This window comes from Poecilia formosa, unplaced genomic scaffold (assembly GCF_000485575.1).
Source record: "Poecilia formosa unplaced genomic scaffold, Poecilia_formosa-5.1.2 Scaffold52, whole genome shotgun sequence".
In the NCBI taxonomy this organism is placed as follows: Eukaryota; Metazoa; Chordata; class Actinopteri; order Cyprinodontiformes; family Poeciliidae; genus Poecilia; species Poecilia formosa.
The window spans coordinates 98,085-119,716 of record NW_006799991.1 but is presented as its reverse complement, the minus strand read 5'-3'; the positions used below and the strand labels follow the sequence as shown (position 1 = coordinate 119,716).

The window sequence follows — 21,632 nt, the reverse complement described above, 5'->3', positions numbered from 1 at the left end:
ATATATATATATATAATTTTTTCTTTTTTTCTTACTTTTTCTAGATAGAATCGGCTTCAGCGAGGCTCCAGGCGTCTCCGGAGACACATTCCCATCATGAACCCGAGATCAAAGGCCCAGGCTGGACCGAGCTGCGGCGGACCCGGTCCGTCTCAGCTTGGTCCGGCCTGGCAGTGACAGAATCAGGGAGGCTTCTGAATGTCAGCAGCTGCTCCCTCAGAGAACGGTAAATCCCTTCCCCTCGCAGGGTTTTCACATTTTATCACAACTTTTTAAACCTGGAAAGTGTGTCAGGATGAAACTATCTTTGATTCAGTCTTAAAATAATTTCAGTGACCAAAAGATTAGTCTGCGTTACTAATTATCAAAACATTCTTAAGGAGTTTGGGAAATGTTGGGGACTTAAGTTTAATCTACAATAAATAGGAAAAAATTCTAATCAAATTCAAGATGGAAGAAAATATTTATATCTAACTTTTATTTCTACGTGTTAGATATGAAAAGAATATTTCATTTAAACGCCGACGCTGTTTGCTGCAGACAGTCCTCATTGTCACACTGAAGCTGGAGCGACAACAATCCTCATCTTTTCCTGATGTTTACCTTGAATTTGTCGAGCTCCATCTGTGCGCATCGTTTGTGTTTGCCCAAAAGATCTCGAAAGCAAAACAGGCACCTGTATGAGTTCCCAATTACCGTGTACAGCAAATATATGGAAATCCCAAGAGGTGTCTGGATACGCTGCTGCCGGGCAAATCTCTGTGTGTGTGTGTGTGGGGGTGTGTGTGTGTGTGTTCATACACATCTAATCTTTAATTTTGATCACACTCGACGGAAGGGTTGAATTCTTGTCCACCTTTTAAATTACAGAAGCTGATGTCTTGTCATGTTTGGTCATTACTGAAGAAGGAGGCAGCAAGAAGGGAAAACAAAGAGGAAATGGTATTGATTTGTGTTTCTGCTTGAGACTGATGCATTTGACCCGATGCACACTTTAATACGTTCAGAGAGACCTTGTCATCAATCACAGGAGATGTGAGCCGATGCGACCGACGTCCCGTTTTGTTTGCTTGCTCCGCTTTGCTCAGTCCATAAGTAAACATTAAAATCAATAGACAATCTTAAACTGCAAAGTAAATTGCAGGAAATGAAGGATACTTTCCTCTCATCTGGAAAGGCGGCAGGATTCGCTGGGTGGGAGATTAGACTTGGCCTTTGTAGATTCCCTCTGACAGTGAAGGGGGCACGTCTTCTCCGCCAATCTATGATCTATAAAGAAAATGACAGATGCCAGTGGCAGCTTTCTGCCCCCTAAGCCTCTGAGTCTCAGTCTATTCATGTCTCGGGATGATTTGTCCTTGATGACTTTTTGATGCAGGTACCGAGTTTATCTGATTACAGATGAAAAGCTCCTGTTCAAACACTGCCAGCGAGGACGAGACCCGAGTCAATCTGTCACTTGTCACCCCTCCAGTACCAACAAATGGACGTGAATGAGAGGCAATACAGAAGAATTTGTTTTTATCAGTGCAATCTTTTGTGTCCTGACTTACTGTAGAAAACATTTATTTATAAAGCAGTGGTAAAGGTAAATTATTGCTTTAAATACCGCACACTGTTGGTCATTAATATTAGTTACTTTGTTAAAATAACAAAATATTATTATTTTACAGTTTTATGTGATTTTATTTCACAAGAAAAAAAATCACAGTGGTTGTTTAGAGAATGTTTAACTGGTAGTAAAGACTTCAAGTGTCAGGTTGTGATCTCAACACCATCGCTCATGTCTTATCTTTGGTTGGAGCACAGACTAGTGGACACAAGTTACATTACCAAATATATATCATAATACCTATATAATTTTTAAAGAATCTCAGTAATTTTTTATGTATCTTTTGAAATTATATTCAAAAAGGAAAAAAAACAACATTTTCTTTAACCCTTTTAGCTTTTTTGATTTTTTTTTTTGTTTTTGGTTAGAGTCTATTTTATTACGCCTGAGTGTTTCATATAACCAAACAAATGATGCTGTCAAAGATAACCTAAGCAAAAAAAACAAGAGGGAGTTTTCAATCAATCTAATTAACACAACAAAAAAAAAAAAGAACATCCCTGATTCAAAACATTGTTTCCTGATCAGATAAGAAACAAAGTCATTGACATCTTCCCGGTCTGGAAATGGTCACAAACCCATTTCTACAGCTTCGGGAATTCAAGCTCACTTTGTCTGTGGATAACAAAGTGAGTCGTTACCCAGAAATGGAGAAAATACGAGTGTCCAGAGCATCTAAGAGGTTTTTTTAAACAATATATTTTTAAAGGATTTGTTGGCTCTTTATTTGACAGTCGGTAGATAGGAAAGTGGGTTGTGAGAGAGGAAGAGGTCAAACGGTGGGACTCGAACCTCTGACAGTTGTACCTGGGTCACACGCTTTACCTCTGCACCCAGAACCCAGAACGACATTTGAAACACTTCACTGTGCATGTCGCTGTGCATGTTCTCCTCATGCATGCATGGTTCTCTCTCTCAGTACTCTGGTTTTCTTCTGCAGTCCCACAAACATGACTGTCAGGTTAATTCGTCTCACTAGGGTATGTGTGCATCTCGCCCAATGAAAAATTGATTAAAGGTTTGTTTGTGTTTTGGTTTTTTGTCTTCCTCAGACTTCAGACTCGTCCATCCTATGGGGAACAGATCCACAACCGGATCCAGAAGATTCTGCAGACGCACAGAGTCGCCTATGAGCACAGATACAGCTGTAACTTTTAATCCACTGCATGAGTGTTTATACAGCAAAACCTAGATGTTAATTCTAATGCATCCAGTGTTTTTCCTCTAAATTGTATGTCAAGGGACAGCAGAGCTATATATACATATAAATATAAATATATACTAGTAAGGTTTTCTAACATGTCAGATTCCATCTTGCACTATTTCAATAGAAATCAAACCTAACAGTGAAGAGTCAAACCATCCCACACACGTAAAGTATTCCCTTTATTATATTTAACATTTCAAACATGTGGAGCGTGTGAAGGCCGTTTATTTTCCCTCCCACCCATCTTCTGGGCTCCACTGGATGTTTGAGCCAAACGGAGCCGTTTATTAAACTCTGGCTCGGGTTTACAGAAGCTCCGTTTTGCGTGTGTGGGAAGGAGACGCGGAGGATGTAAGCTGCAGCTGTCGAGGGCTCGCCTCTTATAGCACAAAAGATAAGCATGAAGGTAGCCAAGAGCCACCGCTGCAAGCCCCAAACTAAAACAGACGAGAGATTTGAGCGAGAGAAAAGGAACAAAAGTAATCCTGAATGAAAGAGCGGGCGACACAAAGAGACCGAGACGCGACTGAAATGCAAACATAGCAGCTTCATAGTATTACATGGAAATGTCTTCATCATTGATGAAGCTTTACAGAACATCCTTCTGCTATGGGATGGTATGTAAAGGTATTTATCACAGCGGATCAAATTATAACTCTATTATGAACTCTTGTCACTTCACTAAATAACACTAGATATGCAAAAAGCTCTGAAGTTTTTGAATAGAGAAGCAACAGAACTAATAATGGAAAATCTGACCTATTTGAGTTTTCTGCATGTCTAAGTTTAAAATTATGCTACCCAACACTTAATCTAGATAAAAGTTCAGTCAAGCCGAGTTCTTCTTTGGTCACATCAATGTAACTTTTATTCTGCAGTCCCAATATCATCATAGTTAAACAAAGTGTACGCATTTTGAACTTTAACTCTACAATCTTCAGAATCATACCAAAGATGGTCACAATGAAAGTATTTTATTTTTAGGTAGACACTCTGAAACTGGTTCAGATTTAATTAAAAATCCAACTGAAGCAATATTTATTAACCACTGTACAGAGTTATGAAATGATCAGATCAGGACGCAGTGAGGATTAGTGTTTCACTGTCGACACACTCGTCTCACACTCCTCGATGAGGCCCCTCATGTTGAAGGGCCGAAAATCAGAGTTCATGGAAAAACCCCTCAGGGTCGGAGTTCACGACTTCCTCACTTCTTGCGTATTTTCTTCTTCTGGCTCCTCTTCCCAGCTCGTTGTGCTGCTTTCGCTGCTATAATCTGCTGGTACTTCCTTTTGTTCTTTCTGCGTCGAGACAAGAAAACCGCATTTCATGTTTCTGTTTATAAAAGTCTGAAACAATAAAAACTATACAAATGGGCATTTCTTGTGAAAATGAAGTGTGGATGCTGTAAGCAGAATGTTTTTGGAGAAAATCGGAAGGAGTGATAGAATGAGGGTCTGAATTGGAGTTTAAATTCATCTTTCCAATCAAATTATGACCAAATTAGGATCATTCCCTAATTCGGAATGAACCCAATTCATTCCGAATTAGTTATGAGACAGATAATCTGTGGTGAACAAAAGGTTGAAGTCCTTTGTATTCTCCCTGTGGTCCAGCTGCAATCTGTGGAAATACACCACTTGTTCAGAAACAACCAATAAGAGTCAGGAGGAGGGTCTAACGCTGTCAATCACACCAGTGTACACGCTGGTCATGCCCTCCCTCTTGCTCTCTGTATGCCACAGCTGGTTCCCCACACTGGTCTGAAGCCCGGCTCTGATTGGTTGTTTCTGACCGGGAGTGGTGCATTTCTGTTGAACATGAGATTTTTTTTTTTTGTCCAACAGGTTTTCAAAAGTTTACTTTACCTCCTCAATAAAAGATAACATATGAGGAAAATTTCTTTACGGACTTCAATGAGCTTCTATCTCTCATATGTATTGATTATGATTGTAATGCTGTACCAACTGTCTAGACCCCTCAGATCTTCTGGTTCTGCTCTGCACCCCCAGAACCAGAACCAAACGAGGAGAAGCAGCATTCAGTTTCTATGCACCACAAATTTGGAACAAACTTCCAGAAAACTGTAAAACAGCTGGAACACTGGGTGCCTTTAAATCTCAACTTAAAACCCACCTGTTTAGAGTTGCTTATAGCTGAATAAGGGTTAGAGTGCAGGTTTTGATGTCTTTGATGTTTTGTTTTTTAATCTCTTTATGTAAAGAAGTTTTAAAGGTTTGAGTTCTTGTCAAATGGCGGTTTGACTAAAGTCCTACAGAAGGAAAGGCTTGTAGAGCCTCTTATTTTCGAGGAGACCCCAAAAGGGCAAGTCCTCACGTGGATAATGTTTTTATTTTTTTAAATCTCTTTATCTTTAATTTCTTTTTATTTCTCTTTCTCACTATTTATGTTTTTATATTTTTCTTAAATCTCTGTCTTTCTCACATGCTGTTTTTATTTTAATTATGTAAAGCACTTTGAAATGCCTTGCTGCTGAAATGTGCTATACAAATAAAATGTGATTGATTGATAGGGTTCTTTTTCAAAAGGGTAGATTGTCAAAACAAGAAAAAAGAAGTCAAATGTAACATTGACGATTATTCCTTCATGAGTTTAACTTACTGCCTGAAGTCGGCATCATGCAGCAGCTCCTCCACCATGGTTCTCTTCCTCTCTTTCTTGGGAACACGGGAATGATAGAAATCAACCGGGCTGTCCATCACGGTGCCCACCTGTCAGACATGTAGAATGAGATAAAAAAAAAAAAAATCTTATCACCACAGACTGTGACATTGTAGAACAACTATTTGAAAGATTAATGAAAATCTGTGAATTTTTGTGAGGAATCTGAGACGCCAGTAAACAATGACCTGGAAATATTTGGGGAAGCCATCTCTGTCGTTCTTCTTGTAGAACCTCTTGGGATCCAGGGAGCCTCTCATCTTCAGGACCTGAAGGTCTCCTTTCAACTCCTGGGTTAGCTCTGGAGCTTTCATACCAAACCAACCGTCTCCCGTTGATTTCGCCCTCTCTGCCTGAAAAAAATAAATGATCGGTTCAAAACAAGCTTCACTGATGGAGAGCTAACCAGACTTCAAAAGTGCTTCAATTGTTCAAACTAAAGGCTAACTTTATAAAACTTACTCTGTGTTTCAACTTTAAGGCGTGTTTAGATTCACTGTAGGGAGGCACTGCGTCCTTCTTCTCAAAGTCCGGGACGATCACACTCTTCTTCATCGCCTGCGGAGAAGCACAAAAACTGCCACCCTGAACATGTCTCTAAAAACGACTTGGAGTAAAACGGGTCAAAGTCCAAAAACTTTGACAGAAACTATAAACATCATCTGAATAAATATGACGTTCGTTATTCATTCTGCACCTCAGCTCACCTTCAGAGAAACGGAGTAAGAAAAATCAATCAGTAATTTACCTCACCCAAGCTCTTCTTTTCCTTCAGATTTTGCAGCAAGCTGGAGACGGGTTTTGATTTGCTGCCATTGAAACTGATGTATAAACCCCCGAGCTCCTTCACCCTGAGGCCGGGGTCAATACGGCTGGACATCTCTGTCCTGAAATTAATAGGCACAAAGAAAATTCCTCAGGAGGCGCAACCACGTCTCATTCCTCACCGCCGTACGGCTGTGATGAAACCAGGAGGCTCTGCAGTCCTTTACATGACCAGCCCATTTAAGAAAATAATAAACTCCCCAAGTGAGCAGGTTGCTCTCTGAAAGAAGCACCGTTCACAGTGACAGGTAAGTGTTGCTACGATTCAGTAGAAATCTCTATAGCACAAACCACTCCTGCAAGGATGAGTAGCAAAAAGTTAGGCTAGCATTCACCTAAAACTAATTATACCTCCACATTTATTGGTAGCTGCTGGTCTGTTATCTACAGAGACCCGAGTATCCAGGTATGAAACAACAACAGGGACATATTGCAACTTGGATGAAAAAACAACGCATTTCACAATCTTGGGGTATAAAATGAGTTTAAAAGTGATATAAACGAGATGTGAGTTAATATACTACAAAAACTGCTAGAAAGAGTCCTTAAAATGTTTCCTCTGGCTTCAGGTAAATGGACCTTTTAGTCATCATGAACATTCAAAGTGCTTTAAGCTAGAGCCACATTCACCCATTCATATTCTCAAACATGCACACATTCAAACACCCTGCTGTATATATGGACCCTGCTTAGCGTAGCTTTTCTTAAATTAAGATGGAGGTATACTGATCTTTCTCTCCACCTGCTCATTGAAGACTCCATCATTTGTTCATTTTGAATTTCTAAAGCCTTTAAAAAGCTATTCTGTTAATTCTAAGTTATATTTTTCCATGTTCCTCAAAGTCAGAATTAGGATTTTTTTTTGTTTCGTTTTTGTTGTTGGAAAATCTATGATTTATAACGACTGCCTGAAGTCCCACCCCCTTCCTTCACTGAGTCTTGGGACGGCTTTGCATGTGTCTGACACGGTGCAACACAGAAAACATCAAAAAAGATGAAGGTGATCTTGTTCTTCACCTCTCTGCCTTCAAACTGGAATAATCCGTTTCACTTACAACTGAGAGCTTCTGCTGGAGAACAAGACTTTTGAATCCTCGTCTTCATCCTCGTCCCCCTCTTCGTCGATGAACTCTTCATCTTCCGATTCAGCTGCTTTATCCACAGCTTCCTCTTCCTCTCTCAAGTACTGCTGGTCAGCATCTTGTCCGGGTCGAGTGTCGATCATAAACAGGCCCTCCACCGCGGACGTTGAGGCTGCCTCGGACATGCTGGAAGGCTCTCTTCGTCTCTCCTCTCTGCTCCCCGAATCGTCTTCATCAGACATCAGGTCCTCGTCTTCGTCGTCTTCGTCATCGCTGCTGTCTAGCAGGCTGATTGTTTTCTTTTTCTGGACGCCGACGTCCTTAGATTTCTGCTCCGAGTCAGACTCTACCGTGACCATTACCTTCTGGCTCGCTGTCACCTGGACTTCCAGTTTTTCCTCCTCACTGGGCCTGGTTTCCTCCTCCAGAGGCTCGTCTGCCGGGGTGGGATGGATCCCTGCAGCTTCCTGCTCCTCCTCCTCCCTCTCTGCCATGTTGGAGTCCATCTCACTTATTACTGGAGCAGACTGAAGACTCTGCTCTGGCTCTGATGGTGGTACCGTTTCCTGTATCATCTCCATCTCTGAGGCCTCTCCAGCTTTGCTTTCAGAGGACAGCTCCTCCTGCAGGTCTTCAGTGATCACTGCAGGCTCACACACTGACCCTGGGAGCTCCACATCTTCTGTTGGATCCGTTTTCTCCTGTTCTGCTTTCTCCTCATCAGCTCCGCTGGAAGTGAACTCCAAGCTTTCCAGTTCTCCAGATGTTTGGATCGTTTCTTCCTCTACCAGAGTGCGGTCGGCGTCCTCTCCAATCACGGTGCTTTCTAACTTAGAATCATTCGACAAGCTCTCCTCTTCAGCTGCTTCTTCACTTTTTTCTAAAGCCACACTGCTGGGCTTGGTGGACTCTCTGCTTCCTGCTGATGAATTTGCTTCCACCTCCTCGGATTCTGAATCCACAGTGGATTTAGACACAGCAGGCTGGGTTCTGGTGCTCAGACTGTAGGTGGGCCCAGACTCAAACCCGTCAGATTCGCAATCTGATTTCTTATATTCGTTCCCAGTCAAAGCTGCTTTCCCTCTTGCTGGTTTGCTTCGTCGAGTTGTCCTGGTGGGGGACTGGGAGCTTTCGGACAGCTCGTCCAGGTGGATGGGAATAGGACGGAGTTGCCCCCTGAGCCTTCGTCCTGAGACGCTGGACGTGCCGCTCTCGGCCTCTGACAGCTCAGAGTCTTCGATGTGTCGCCTCGCAGATGATCGCGTGTGAGCAGATTTCCTCTGACTTCTAGTAACTCTCTGAGATTCGGACTCGGCTTCTGGTGCCGTTTCCTCTTTGCCATCTGCGGCTTTCGCCGAGTCGGACGTCTGAGCCGGCTCTCTTCTTGTGCTCCGTCTGCTGCCAAGTCCAGTTCTGGCTGCAGACACAGCAGAGGAGCTCGACTCCACCTCGGACGTCTCATGGTCCTGATCCTTCTCACGGAGCGCTCTCGTCCTCGCTCTGGTCAGCGTTACTGGCGGCTCGGCATCCGACACCAAAGAGCAGAGGGACTCCACGTCAGACATGTCCTCTTGGTGGTCGGAGCCCACGGGAGAGCAGGGCTGCTCCGGGCTGTGGAGTCTGGAGGTTCTGGTGCATCTCCTCTTGGTGGAGGTGGCAGGAGTATCTAAGGATCCTCCTTTGTTCTTCTCCAGCTGGCTGGAGGTCTCTGTGAGGGTCTGCTGGCATTCCTCCTGCTGAGCCCTCCTGGTTCTTCGGGCGGTGGAGGGCGTGGCCTGTTGAGCACAAGAAAAACAGCTCATAGCAAACATAGTTTACAGGTATATAGCAATAAATTTGATTATCACTGAAAACTATGTCACTCTTATTTTACTAGGACTGGAACAAGCGATTATTTTTTATAATCCATAATTTTGATGATTAATTGGATAAAACAACTGGCACATTTTGCAGATTTCACCACTTAAACCTTTCGCTACACAATATTAAAAATACATTAATAGATGCAGAAAAACCAACAATTCAATTCCTTTTTCAAATAAGAAAATAAACACAACCAAGATTCCTTTAGTGAATTTGAACTCGGTGAAACTAAAACTACACCGCTTGAGGAGGAGTTTTGTGTAAATTATTGTAAATGCAAAATGTAGATAATTTTTCTTACAGTTTTGGTCCAATTACTACTGTTCTGAATAAGACCTTTTCAGCAAATGGTCTTTTATATAAGGCTACTTGATCACTGTATTAGCTGATGATTATTATTACAACTATCGATTCATCACAATTCATCCGGTTAATCATTTCAGCCCTATGTCTTACACATTGCACACAAATTTCAAAAATTTAGTTCTATTAATCTAAATGATTTTTGTTAACAGCAAATTAATCTCAAAATGTAGTTTCTCATAAAATGAGACTCATGGGGATTTAACAGTTGTCCAGCAGAGAGGGTAAACCTCAAAACAAGGTTTCTATATCTTCCTTCTTGTACATTTTGCAGACTTTTTTCAAGTCAACCTTTCTAGACTTCTCAGTGTTTTATTGATAAAAGCATAAAGGGAAAGGAAGCAATAAGGTAAGTCGGATGCAAGAAAAGGAAGGTAAAAATAAATCAGATGCAGGATATGAGAAAGGAACATTATTAATTTACTAATTAGAGTCAAATTCAAACTTTAAGCTGAAAGAAAAATATGAACAAACTGACTGATTTTAAACAAACCTTCAACACAAACACTTTCGCTCTCAATAAGAGTGTCCATCAGGGTTGACAAAACAAATCTGTAAAGTTTTTGTTTTTTTTTCCAAATATTACAGAAGATCCTCATTTTGCGCCTGTAATTTATTTATAGCTCGGTGAGAGGCATCTATGTTCCAAACTGGGGGGGAGAACAGTAGATAATCAGAGGAGCAGCTTGCAGTATTTTCCGAGACAAACTCTTCACACGAATCTTCCACCTGAATGAGTTTTACAACCTGGTCTGTTTGGTTCACACGGCGTGTTTTGTTTCCAGCAGCTTCTGTTATAAAAATGTTTGTAAACTCAGACAGATCACCTCCTATCTGTCCACGTGAAGCTTCGGCAGAACCACACACGCGAGAACACCAGCAGCCACGTGACGTGACTGCTTTAAATCGCCACCGTTCAAACATCCACAGGGCCTCCGCCAGTTCCCAGCTTCAAATACACATATCTACTGTACGTACCTGGACAACCGGCTGCTTTTCCTCCGCTCTTTTAGGGGGAGAGTTCGCGTATGCTCCTCTTCTGGTGGCCACCATCTTGGACGCGATATTCTACTTTCACTTCCGGTCCGAGCCAGACCTGAGTAATCGATGCGCGGAGAAACGCAACAGGCCTGGTAGAAGAACACATCAGTTTTTGTATTCCTATTGGTGTCGGCCTCTGATTTATTTTTGGCAAATCTAGCTTAATAATTTACAAACTCTTGAGTTGTAATCTTGATGTCTTGTAAATTCACTTAATCATAGTAAATTGTTTATTATTCTGTAGAAGTATGAATATTTGTGTTTGTTTCTGTCAGCAACATAATGATAAAAATATTGAAAAAATGAGGCATGAACACCAACTTATTGTCGGAGTTCCCAGGTCTCAGATAATTAGGACACAAGACATGCAAGTAAGGATGGAAGAAAAGGCAGAAAAGAAGTGAACACAATGGAAAATTTTAAGACAGATGGATGGAAGAATCAAATGAAGGACAAAAACAAGGAAAATAAATTAGTAAAGATGGAGAATAAGAGGACAAAAGGGAGAAATGTTGCTCCTGAAGAAAGGAAAGAAAAAAAAGGGTGACAACAAAAATCAAGAAAAGTAGATAAAAATGACAGGGGGACACAAATGTAAAAAAAAAAGAGGGGAAAGCAAAAACATGGAAAGAAGGAAAGACTAAGAAAATTACAGAAGCAGGAAAATATGAAATGAAAAAAAGAAGGCTGGACACAAATATGTACACATAAAAACCAAAGGAAAGCAAAGAGAAAGAAGGTCTCCAGGAATGGAGGAAATTAAGGTTAACAAGGACAGATCACACTGTAGGAGCCCTGGGAGCAGCGTTAATGTTTTAACACACCTTTAAATAATTCATTATACAACTTGTTAGAAGCCAAGTTAGTGTAAAACAAGTTGTTAAACAAGCCGATTAAGATAAATTTAAATATATCACTTTATAATTACATTTCATACAGATTTATCAAAATGTCTTCTCTCACTTTAAGACCAATGAGTCAAAAAACACACTTTCATCACTTTAATAAAGCCAATTCATAATATACAGATAAAACATTTTAAATATGTTGATAAAACTGAATTCAGTCATGGACCTCATCTAAGAACAGTTGTATTTAATAAAATAAAAACAGATTGTTCACATCTTCTTTGTGTGGAGTCTCCAGTGCTGTAATCACAACATATAAAGGACACAAGCCTGCCATTAATCTTGTAATATTACTTTACTTTGCCTCGGATTAGTTTTCTGTGCATGAGCTGATTGAACATATTGTAGCTACAAAAAGCATGATAAATTATACATTTCTACAGACATTGCTGCATTTTTACCCAAAATCTAACCATAAAATAAACTCAACTGTCGCATTTGGGTTTTTAATCTGTGCGTTGTTCCTGAAATAATGGAATGATAATTGTCTAATCAAATAAAACAAATATATAATTGTTTTCCAAATCTGTTAAACTGAATTAGATATGTTCAAAAGTAGAGAATAATTTTATTTATTTTATATTTTACAGTTCCAACATTTTCTCTCCAATATTCAAAGCTGCATTCCTACACAATAAGTGGAAAGCAGGTAAGTCTGAGAACAGAAGGGGGCAGTAGAGAGGCACTTTACATCAAGACAATTAAACAACCTCCATGTTCAACCAAGGTTTAGCCACCAACAGTTTACATTAATAAAACATCATTTACTGCGTTTCTGAGCGGCTGTCAGTGCAATGCTGCTGCTGGTGATGATTCACCAAGTGTTTCGTGATACCGGTAACCACCAAGTGCTTCTGTTGAAGTTAGAAACGAGGAAGATGCGACTTTATCAGGGAGATAAATTGCTTTAATTACTTCATGACTAGCAGCGTCCATTAATCGGAGCTGGAACTTTCTGTGTGAGAATGACGGCTGAGGAAAATGGCTTCATCCGTGTGTTTTCCTTCCCCTCTCTCTCTCTCTCTCTGTTTGTTTGAGTGCTAGGGGCTCGCCCTCCTCGCGCTGACCAGGTAACCCTTGGATTTGATGATGCCGCGGCTTTTGACGATGACAGAGTAGCGGAGGACCCACTCCAGCCTCCAGTCGGTGGCGCTCAGGCCCGCCGCTCCTTCCTGCATCGCCTCCTGGAATGTGGCTGTTGACATCAGCTCTAGGAGAAAAACGACATATAAGGCTGACTGCAAATCACAAAGATGAAAGAAATCACTATTAAACTTGCTTCTAGGGAAGCTTGTTATATGGATGTCAACTTAAAACTGTTTTTCCAGTTCTGGAGAGAAGAGAGCGTTGACACATACATGCACTTTCAGAACAATTGTTGGGTTTTAACCAACCATTGACATCGGTTTTCAAGCAAAATGTCTTCAAATATTCACTTTCCCATGACCAAAAGAATAATAAAGGAAATTTATTCAATTGCCTAAAGTACAATATTAAGACAATGTGGCTTCTGGGGACACTTTCCTTTTAAACATGCTTGTTGCCTTCTGGCATCAGGTGTTTTAGAGTTTTATGACAATGTAATAACACAGTCAGAGCTATGAATCACTGAACAAAAACAATGCCTCCAGCAAGTTATTCAAGAAAAAATGTTGATGACAAATCGTTGAAATAACGTAAAAAAAAAATTTAAAAAAAGATTAGATTGTAAATGTACAGATTTAAAAACACAGCTAAATATAATTTCAGCTGTAGTAAGGGAAATTGGTTTGTGCTAAAAAATTAAAATGAATTTTAAGATCTTGCAGAAACTTTGTGTTTTATACATGAAGTTAAATTATGCATTTTGAAAGCTTCAATATGATTGGTCAGGACAGGAAAGACAATTACAGTCATCTAAGGGATGTTCATCTTGCATGAAAGTGAACGTTTGCAACAGATTGTTTCTAAGGGTTTGAATGGGTGTTAATGAAAGTATAAAGTAAGTGAATAAAAATGTAGTTTGTGAGTTTCAGGTGCTCAGATATCGGGGCATAACACTGGACTCTGTTCTCCAACTGGAATGCATGTTTCATTATTATTAGAAACGTGCATTTATTTATTCATCCGAGATAGTTACATTTATGCGTTTGCTCTACTACATCGTGGAGGTTAACTAGTGTAGCTTGTTTTTCCCCCCAACCTGTCCTGCATATTTGGGAAAAGTATGATTAATAGTTTGTTGTAATTTATGATCTACCTGATTATTTTATGTTCCTTGTGTGACATGCACACTGAACTTCTGTTGTGAGTTCAGTGCCTGGCTGAAGGGAAAAAAAACAAAACCAGGTTTCACCTTTGGGGTCGCTGTGTGTGAGCAGCTGGATGTCGAACTCTTTGGCGAAGGCGGTCAGATCGGGCGGCATCACGCAGCAGGAGGCCAGGTTCACCTGATTACTGCTGGGCTTCACCTGGTTCAGGACAGGGAAATAAAAAAAAATAAAAAAAGATTGCAACATGTTTTTAGTTTCAGAAACAAATTTATCTTCAAGACTCAAATTGCTAAGAAATTTCATGATTTTATTTTTAAATCTGAAATTTGACTAGTAGGAACTTCTAACAGTCAAGGTTGAAATATGCAAGCCACAAACATCTTGATAAACTACAGACTATAAAACAGAAATGAGATCAAACACTTCCAAAAGAAAAAAAAGTTTACACTTTAAACATAACATGATTTACTTTTGTCATTACTCGATCATTTGAACAATCTCTCTAAACAGTAAAACTTTAATGATTGCAGCTTGGAGTCAGTAACTCCAAACATAAAAGATTTATGAAATTAATCTTATGTACAAACAGTGTGTGCTCATACAATTTATTATTACGCCTCTTTCCAGATGAAAAGTTCAGATGAATCACTATTGACTGTGGAAATATTCACTGCCTCACAGAAACATGTCTACACTTATTGGACCTGGCGTCCATGTTGGGAAACTGTCAGCGATGTGAAAATTATTGCTGGCCAGATCCGGTTCACCTGTAACTGGAGGTCTGAGCTGCTCACGTATCGCTAAAGGCTTCATCACAGGATGTTCATGCTAATCGGAGGCTTTTCTGTTCCATCCAGGTACCATAAATGTTTGCTATGTGCAAAGGCTTTTATCCAACACTGTGGTGATGTAGCCTGGCACGATTTAGTCAAATATTGTGGTTGGCAGCAGAACTAAAAGCTGGCACGATGTACATGAATCATAACATTGATGATTTTCCACATAAGGTCTAAATAGTTGCCGAGTCTATGGTTTCACACGCCTCATTTAAAACCGTCTTCAACTCAAGTTCCTCTTCTTTCCTAGAGAATACATCACATTTGACCGTGTAGCCTGAAGAATGGCACATGCTGAACTGGTTTACATGCATTTGCTTATGTAAAAAGTGTTTGTGTGCATGGCTGTTTATTCCGGATGCCTCCGAGATGCCCTGTGGTGGACTGGTGAGCTGGAGATTGCGTTAAAGAAAACAACTCCTGCAAGATTAAGTGGATGTAGATGATGGACATGCATTTTTCAGCTCCACGTTGATTGGGGAGTAATGTGCTTTGATCTATGCATGGTTAAAGTTTCCCAGTGGTTTTCTTTTGTGCATGTACAGTTTTCTGGATTAAAACATTCATCATGTTATTGGCTCAGAAGTTAAAGTCTGGAAATACAAATGTTTCTTTCTTGCCTTTTTTCCATGTAAGAGACAGGGGAAATACTTCAATAAAATGGTAAACTTTTCTAGACTAATCAAGCACTTATCAAAGTCCAGCTATTTGAGTTGCTTAGATTTGGCATTTTAAATTCCTTCTTGTCTCGTCTAAATGATCCAACATTTGTTCTCAAACCAAGAGATAATTCTGTCTGTTAGGCATTTTTAGGACAGGATCAAAAAAAGGAAAATTAACAGCAAGGTGTGAACGCTTTCAGGGTTTCTTTGTGGATTTTGTGTTGGAGGAGTTAGGTGGAGTGTCTCTCTCCACCTTTTATTTACCGTTTCTTTCAATCTCTCTAACCATCATGCACTTCCACACCAAGTTCAGTCTTGTCCAAGCAGGAGGAGTAATTCTCCTCAAACAGCCCAACCAGGACAAAACCTTTTAGTTGGTGATGACTGAATTTTTGTTGCATTTCAAGTGCAGGACATGAAGCACTTGCCATGATTTACTGGTATTGTTGCAGTAGGAGAGTTACTCCTGCTGCTACTGACACCAAAATTAAATTCTGTGTTTAAAAAAATGCAGATATCTTTGCCTGCTTTGGAGGGTTTTTAAAGACATTTTCTCAAATTTTCACAGACATTTTCACAGCTCAGAGACAACAGATTCTCAGCTACCTGGGCCCAATTGTAGAGCTGCTCCAGCAGCTCTTTGTCCAGGTCAGACGTGCCGATGGCGGCGATCTTCTGCTTCCTCACCAGAGACTCCAGCTCCTCCCACGCTGGCTGCAGGTGAGCCAGACTCCGGCCATCACCCTCCACAGGCCCAGGGGGCGCTATGATGACAGAGTCAAGCTGGGAAACTGCCAACGTCTGGCAAGCTAAAGGTGAGAAAAATAAAACTGATTTAAAAATAAATAAATAAAAAAAAAGGCTGTGGCATCATTAATCTCTTATTGAAGCAATATAAAGCTCACCCGTCTCCACGGCATCCCTGATAGCCGACTGACCCGACTCACAGAGGAAAAGCTTCGCTGCCCAAAAAAAACAAAACAAACATCAGTCAGCAGGTCGTCCTCGATCAACTGCAGCCGTTTCTTCTGCTGAGCTCAGCAGATGAAACTTTGTGCCACAGATATTTTTAGTTTCATTTAGATATATACATGAATTAAAAAATTATGCTTCATGCATGGAGTCTTTATGAAATTGACAACAATGATTCCTGACTAGTGATTTATTAACATTTGGTAAAAAAAAAAAAAAAAAAGTGGAAAAATGGAAAAATGGACATCTTTAGCTTGGATTACATCTTTAGGGGGGACAACCCTGAATTTTAATGAGTCTGATTATTCCAATACTTCTGTTTCAACAGCAGCTGCGATGCAGCAAAGCAGCACTGACCTGAAATCTTCACCTCCTCCCTTTCTTCAGGTGTGATGGCATCTGTCGCCTCAGGAATGGAGCAGTCCAGTGTGTCTGGAAAACCCTGTTCAACAGGAAATGTCTTATCAAAAACTGCATGTAAACATTTTTAAGTTGTTACTCAAAGTATTCAAAAAGTTCTCATAAGCTTCCTACATGGGGGAGGGGAAAGTATATAGATTTTCTCTTTCTTCTAGACTGGAAAACTTATTATCCAACTAAATTAAAATCCAAAACTTTAATTATATTCACAAACAAAAGCATCTGGCTATTAAAGTAATTATTACATATTATATTGTTAAAATATTACAAAAAACATTGTTTTTTCTGCACTACAGTGAAGCGAAAAGCTAGAACATCAAATTCAATATTCAGTTATTAAGAAATATTGGCATCCGTTTGTGGAATCTTATTTATCTCTGAAAAGAAAGAGATTTATTTGCAATCAAGTAACAGAGACATTATATATTTTAAACATTGAAAACAAAGACAAACAAATGTGTTTTAATGTACCTTGTTCCCCAACAGCTAGTTGGCTAAATTAGCCCTAGTGAGACATGACCGAACCTCAGTTGTGCCATTCTCAACATTTCCTACAGGAAAAGAGTCACGCGAGTTTTCCCAGGGTATAAGACCCCTCACCTCACCGTCCAGACTGCCCCATCTCTGGCTGAGATGATAAAAGCCGAGATCAGCTAAACAAGCAGAGCAGGAGGAAGTTCAGCACAGCTCATACTCTGCAGTCTAATGCATCTGGTTTTATTCTTCTCCGAATACATCCGATTAACAGAATCGCTATACAGTAAAAGTAGCACCGTTTGATGAGAGCCTCCAAACCTCCTGTGATAAAAGATTTCCCCCCCTCGCCTCTTCCTTTCACCCAGCAGACAGACGCCATGTTTGGAAAGGCGCCTTTGGCGGGCAGCGCGGCATGAACATCCACTGTGACAGCTTCTGTTCAGAGAGCCCGCAGGCTTCCTTTGACGGCCATCGCTGCTGTTATTTTACTTTAACCAACACTGCGATCCAAATAGCCGAGGCAGCACATCGTTCAGTTCATGTGATCCATACGACACAATCAATGCAAACAGTTATTTCTAAACAAACAAACAAAAAGAAAAAAAGCCGCCCGCTCACCGTGCTTGTGGGTTTAGCCGTCGACAACCAGTCACTCAGCGTGGCTTGGATGCAGTCTCGAAGCTAAATAAAATTAAACAGAGTTGAAGTTCAAATAGCACTCAGAAAAACATGTGAATCCATTTACAAAGAGAAAACATGAGTAGGATACTCAGACATCACTGATGTAGCGCAGAAAATGCGTCAGAAAAATGAAACGATGCTCTTAACGATCAAAATATTGACTGCTTCAATAGGAATTGCAACACAATTATAAAATTGCAAAACAAAACTGTTGCTCCGCTCAATAAACTAATTTAGTGTCACTAAATTTGACTTTTAGTGACCATGTATTAAAAAATAAAAAAAGTGCTGACTCATTATTTTGAGCACCACATTCCAACCCTTGATGGTTGTCATTATAAGCCTGGAGAATAACTTATCCCTAAGGTGCGACAGGGACTGTACCTGCTGCGTCATGCTTTGGGGGATAAACTTCAAACAGCAAGACAATGATGGGAGCTGGAGAAACTTCAGCCAAACCCTCTTTGTAAACAGGCATTACATAAAACCTCAATAAACCTGTCAGCAATGGCTTTACCTGATTAATATAAGGCAATGATGACATCATAAATAGATCGCTTGCAAAAGGTTAAACATATAACTACTAGTCTCAGCTTTTCATACAATGTAAAATAAAATTTCAAGAAGCCTTTATGAAAAAAAGGAGAAAAAAAAGCAGCATCAAAAAAAAGTGCATTTATTTCAAGATGCGAGACTCAGGACTCGCATTAGGCAGCGAAGTGGATTTTAAGGGTTTATATCTGGACATTTTTATTGTTATTGTTTAAAACTAGCATTAGCTCAAAATGTGGCTCCTTGGAAATATAGAATATTACATAAAACCATTAAAAATATGTTTAAAACACAGAAATGTTACATTTATTGACTAAAAAAAAAATAAAGAGAATCTCTGCTAACTTGTCAGCTGACCACAGCCTGGTGCATTCAAGAGGTTTGAGAGAAATTCACAGTGAATCCACTGTTGCAAGTGGATTTACAGCTTCAAAAGCCATCCAGGAAATGGGCTGCCACTGACTGACTGCTGATGCTAAGCTACTCCTGAATGAGAAGATGTGCTACCCAGGTTAGCCAGGCAGAGGAGGAAAAACAACAACATGATTTCTCAGTGGTCCAAATTTCTCTCTTCAGAAAAAAAGGACATTTTCTGTTTAAAACAGAAGTCAAGGTCTCAGAGTCTGGAGGAATAGTGTACAGGCACAGAAGCCCAGTTGTGGTGATTTAGGGAGTCGTGTTGTTCTGTGCAGGTTCTCACACTCAGCAGCAGTAAAGCAGCTGAGGTGGCTCTTCACTGTGACCCTATAAAAGTTGACCATCGGTCTGCGTGGGTGCTGTGCCTTCATCAGATGTATGTAAGATAAAGTTGTTTTTTTCCTGCAAGAAAAATAAATCTTTCTCTCTCAGTTACATGCTCTACTTTGTGTCTGTGGGTTTCCTTGTTGTCACGTGCGATTAGACTTACCACTGATGTGTCAGCAAATTACACAATGAAGTTTAATTATTCTCTGAATAATGCAAAGCTGACAGTGCTCAGCACACAGCCTTGAGGAATTCCTGTATTTACAATAAGAGTAAATTTGGCATGCTTGGCACCTGGGTAAAATATTTAGAAACTTATTACTTTGCCGTCTTGACAGGATTCTTTCATCATATTGGATGCGTTATTGGATAACAGAAACTCTCGCTCATAGCTTGTTGGCCTCACTTGTAAAAACATTCGTGCCAGATAACCATTTATTTGCAGGTGAAATAAGTCACCTGCTTGGTCTGTGTAGCTCAGGGGTCTCATCAAGAACCACTGTTATGCAGTTTTCAGATGTGCCACAGGTCCAAAACACTGGAATGAAATGGTTTAACTACCTTCTCATTGTGTAGATAAGTTATCCAGAGCCTTGCTAATGACCTAATTATTCTATCTAATTACTACCTAATTACTCTATTCTATTCAGGAGTGGTGCAGCTGAGGCGCATCCAAAAGTTACAGGTCAGTGGCCCTCCAGGACTGAAGTTTGACACCTGTGGTGTAGCTCTACAGTCAAAGTGTGCCTGCAACAATCATTGATCAGATGCTGCAGTCTGTAAACTATTCACTTCAACCATAAACATTCTGATAATATGTTTCTGTCACAACCTGAACCTCAGAGTGGTACTGAAGCAGCTACAAATAGTGCCATTGTTTACCTTAAACCGGCTTCAGTCAGTCTGAAACAGCAGTTTAAATATTTAGTAGCCTAGCCTAACTTGGAAGCTAAGCTAACAGGCTAAGTAATGACTTGGCAAGTTTTTCTGCTGTTCTTCCCTTACCTCCTCGCTGGGAGAACCGGGACACTTCTTCTTCAGCCGGTTCCGGTTCACTAAATTCCCGGTGTGGAGTCGGAGGGTCTTGCCGTGGTTCAGCAGCTCCTTCCCCTCAACGTTAGTGTTGGTGTTTTGAAGATCCATGTGGCTTTCGGTTGCTAAGCTAACGAGTTGCTAAACAGTGTTTTTGCTGCGTCGAAACTTGACAAAACGGTTTCACCGAGTGACTGAATGGCTGACTACAACTCTCATCAGATATAAAGGCAAAAGGTCCTGCTGCTGCTGCTGCCAAACTGTTGTGTTCAGGATGACTTGCATTCAGTCACTCACCTGCTGCTGTAGAGCGACATCAGTGGCTGTTATAAAGCTTAGCCGGTCGGTCACGCCCACATGCAGACAAGTATTACAAGGACTGCGCTGCTGCTGTTAAACCACTAGATGGGGCTGTTGTGTTTGTATTCACTTGACAGCGCCACAGTGCTAATGGAGCTAAGGTGAATGTCTCCTGAATTTGATCAAAATAATTGCATTTTTATGGTTATTATCGTACAGACTTTTTTTTTTTTGCTTCTTTTAATAGAACTGTATATCGGTGAAGTTTTTATGTGCTTACATGTCTTAAGACAAATATTGATATTCTATTATGGTAATTCCTGCATATTTGCATTATGGTAATATTGATACATTCAATTTAATTCAATTTAATTTGAAGTTGGCACCCCTGCTTGTTACTGGGAGTAGGGTGACTAGATTACTTGCTTTGCGGCTTTTACTTCAGCATAATTATTTTTCCTTCATTAAACAACAAAACAGCTGTTTTTAAATGTAATTCTTTGAAGTCTCTTAAAATTGTTAGTGTCCCTACTACAATGAAACTATTGGTAAATGAACATTGAAAATATTCATACTGCAAAGAACAATAATAATATAATCATCATTAATATTGTGGAAAGAAGAATGAAATTTTATGAGAAAAGCAGTTTCTTAAAAATGTTATGCAGTCAACTTTTCATAAGAATTTATTTATTTCAAATATCTACTTTGAAATAGACATGACATTTCTAAAAATGTGTAACCTTTAAAAATGTTATTTTGTGGATATTTTCTCTTAGCAATTTTTGTCTTTTTGCCTGCTGCTTTCTTTTGTGTTTAAAGAGTTTAGAATTCAGTTTTTCCTCTCATTCCATGTGTTTGCTTTAACATGTTTTAAATACTTCTTAAATTCTTCAGTTGTTTGTTAAAATAATATTGTAAGCCTTGTAGTCTGGCCATACATTACCATGAAAGAGAGGGCAGCTGTGCTGCGCCGCTTGGTGCTCCTGAACTATTTAAGTTACTAATGAGGGCAAATGGTTGCACTGAATTTTATTTATGAGTGGAAGAGTAAAGAGAATTAAGATGCCCACCATATTCTTCTGATTTTTTAAACATGTTACTTTGGAAAACTTCTTTTT

The 21,632-nt window shown here is 40.0% G+C and overlaps 3 protein-coding genes across 3 annotated transcripts in view; 1 reads left to right on the top strand and 2 right to left on the bottom strand.

The window, feature by feature from the left end:
- The window catches only part of spata6 (spermatogenesis associated 6), a 16,768-nt gene extending 13,858 nt beyond the window's left edge, over positions 1–2,910 (top strand). Inside the window, exons 11-12 of the mRNA XM_007552647.2 lie at positions 45–226; positions 2,665–2,910. Coding sequence (XP_007552709.1) covers positions 45–226; positions 2,665–2,770 — 288 coding nt within the window. The 3' untranslated portion in view covers positions 2,771–2,910. The remainder of the gene's footprint in view (positions 1–44; positions 227–2,664) is intronic.
- A 754-nt stretch (positions 2,911–3,664) lies between these two features.
- Positions 3,665–10,760, bottom strand: dnttip2 (deoxynucleotidyltransferase, terminal, interacting protein 2). Its single transcript, XM_007552646.2, has 7 exons — positions 10,613–10,760; positions 7,382–9,183; positions 6,250–6,388; positions 5,964–6,059; positions 5,690–5,854; positions 5,442–5,551; positions 3,665–4,120 (listed from the first exon to the last, which is right to left on the bottom strand). Exons 1-7 carry the CDS (start codon positions 10,685–10,687, stop codon positions 4,027–4,029), a joined length of 2,481 nt encoding a protein of 826 aa, XP_007552708.1. The 5' UTR covers positions 10,688–10,760; the 3' UTR covers positions 3,665–4,026.
- Positions 10,761–11,661: 901 nt separating this feature from the next.
- On the bottom strand, positions 11,662–20,568 carry gclm (glutamate-cysteine ligase, modifier subunit). The gene is made up of 7 exons (XM_007552645.2): positions 20,185–20,568; positions 17,821–17,883; positions 16,663–16,747; positions 16,239–16,295; positions 15,940–16,142; positions 13,919–14,033; positions 11,662–12,793 (listed from the first exon to the last, which is right to left on the bottom strand). Exons 1-7 carry the CDS (start codon positions 20,320–20,322, stop codon positions 12,624–12,626), a joined length of 831 nt encoding a protein of 276 aa, XP_007552707.1. The 5' UTR covers positions 20,323–20,568; the 3' UTR covers positions 11,662–12,623.
- Positions 20,569–21,632: the final 1,064 nt, after the last annotated feature.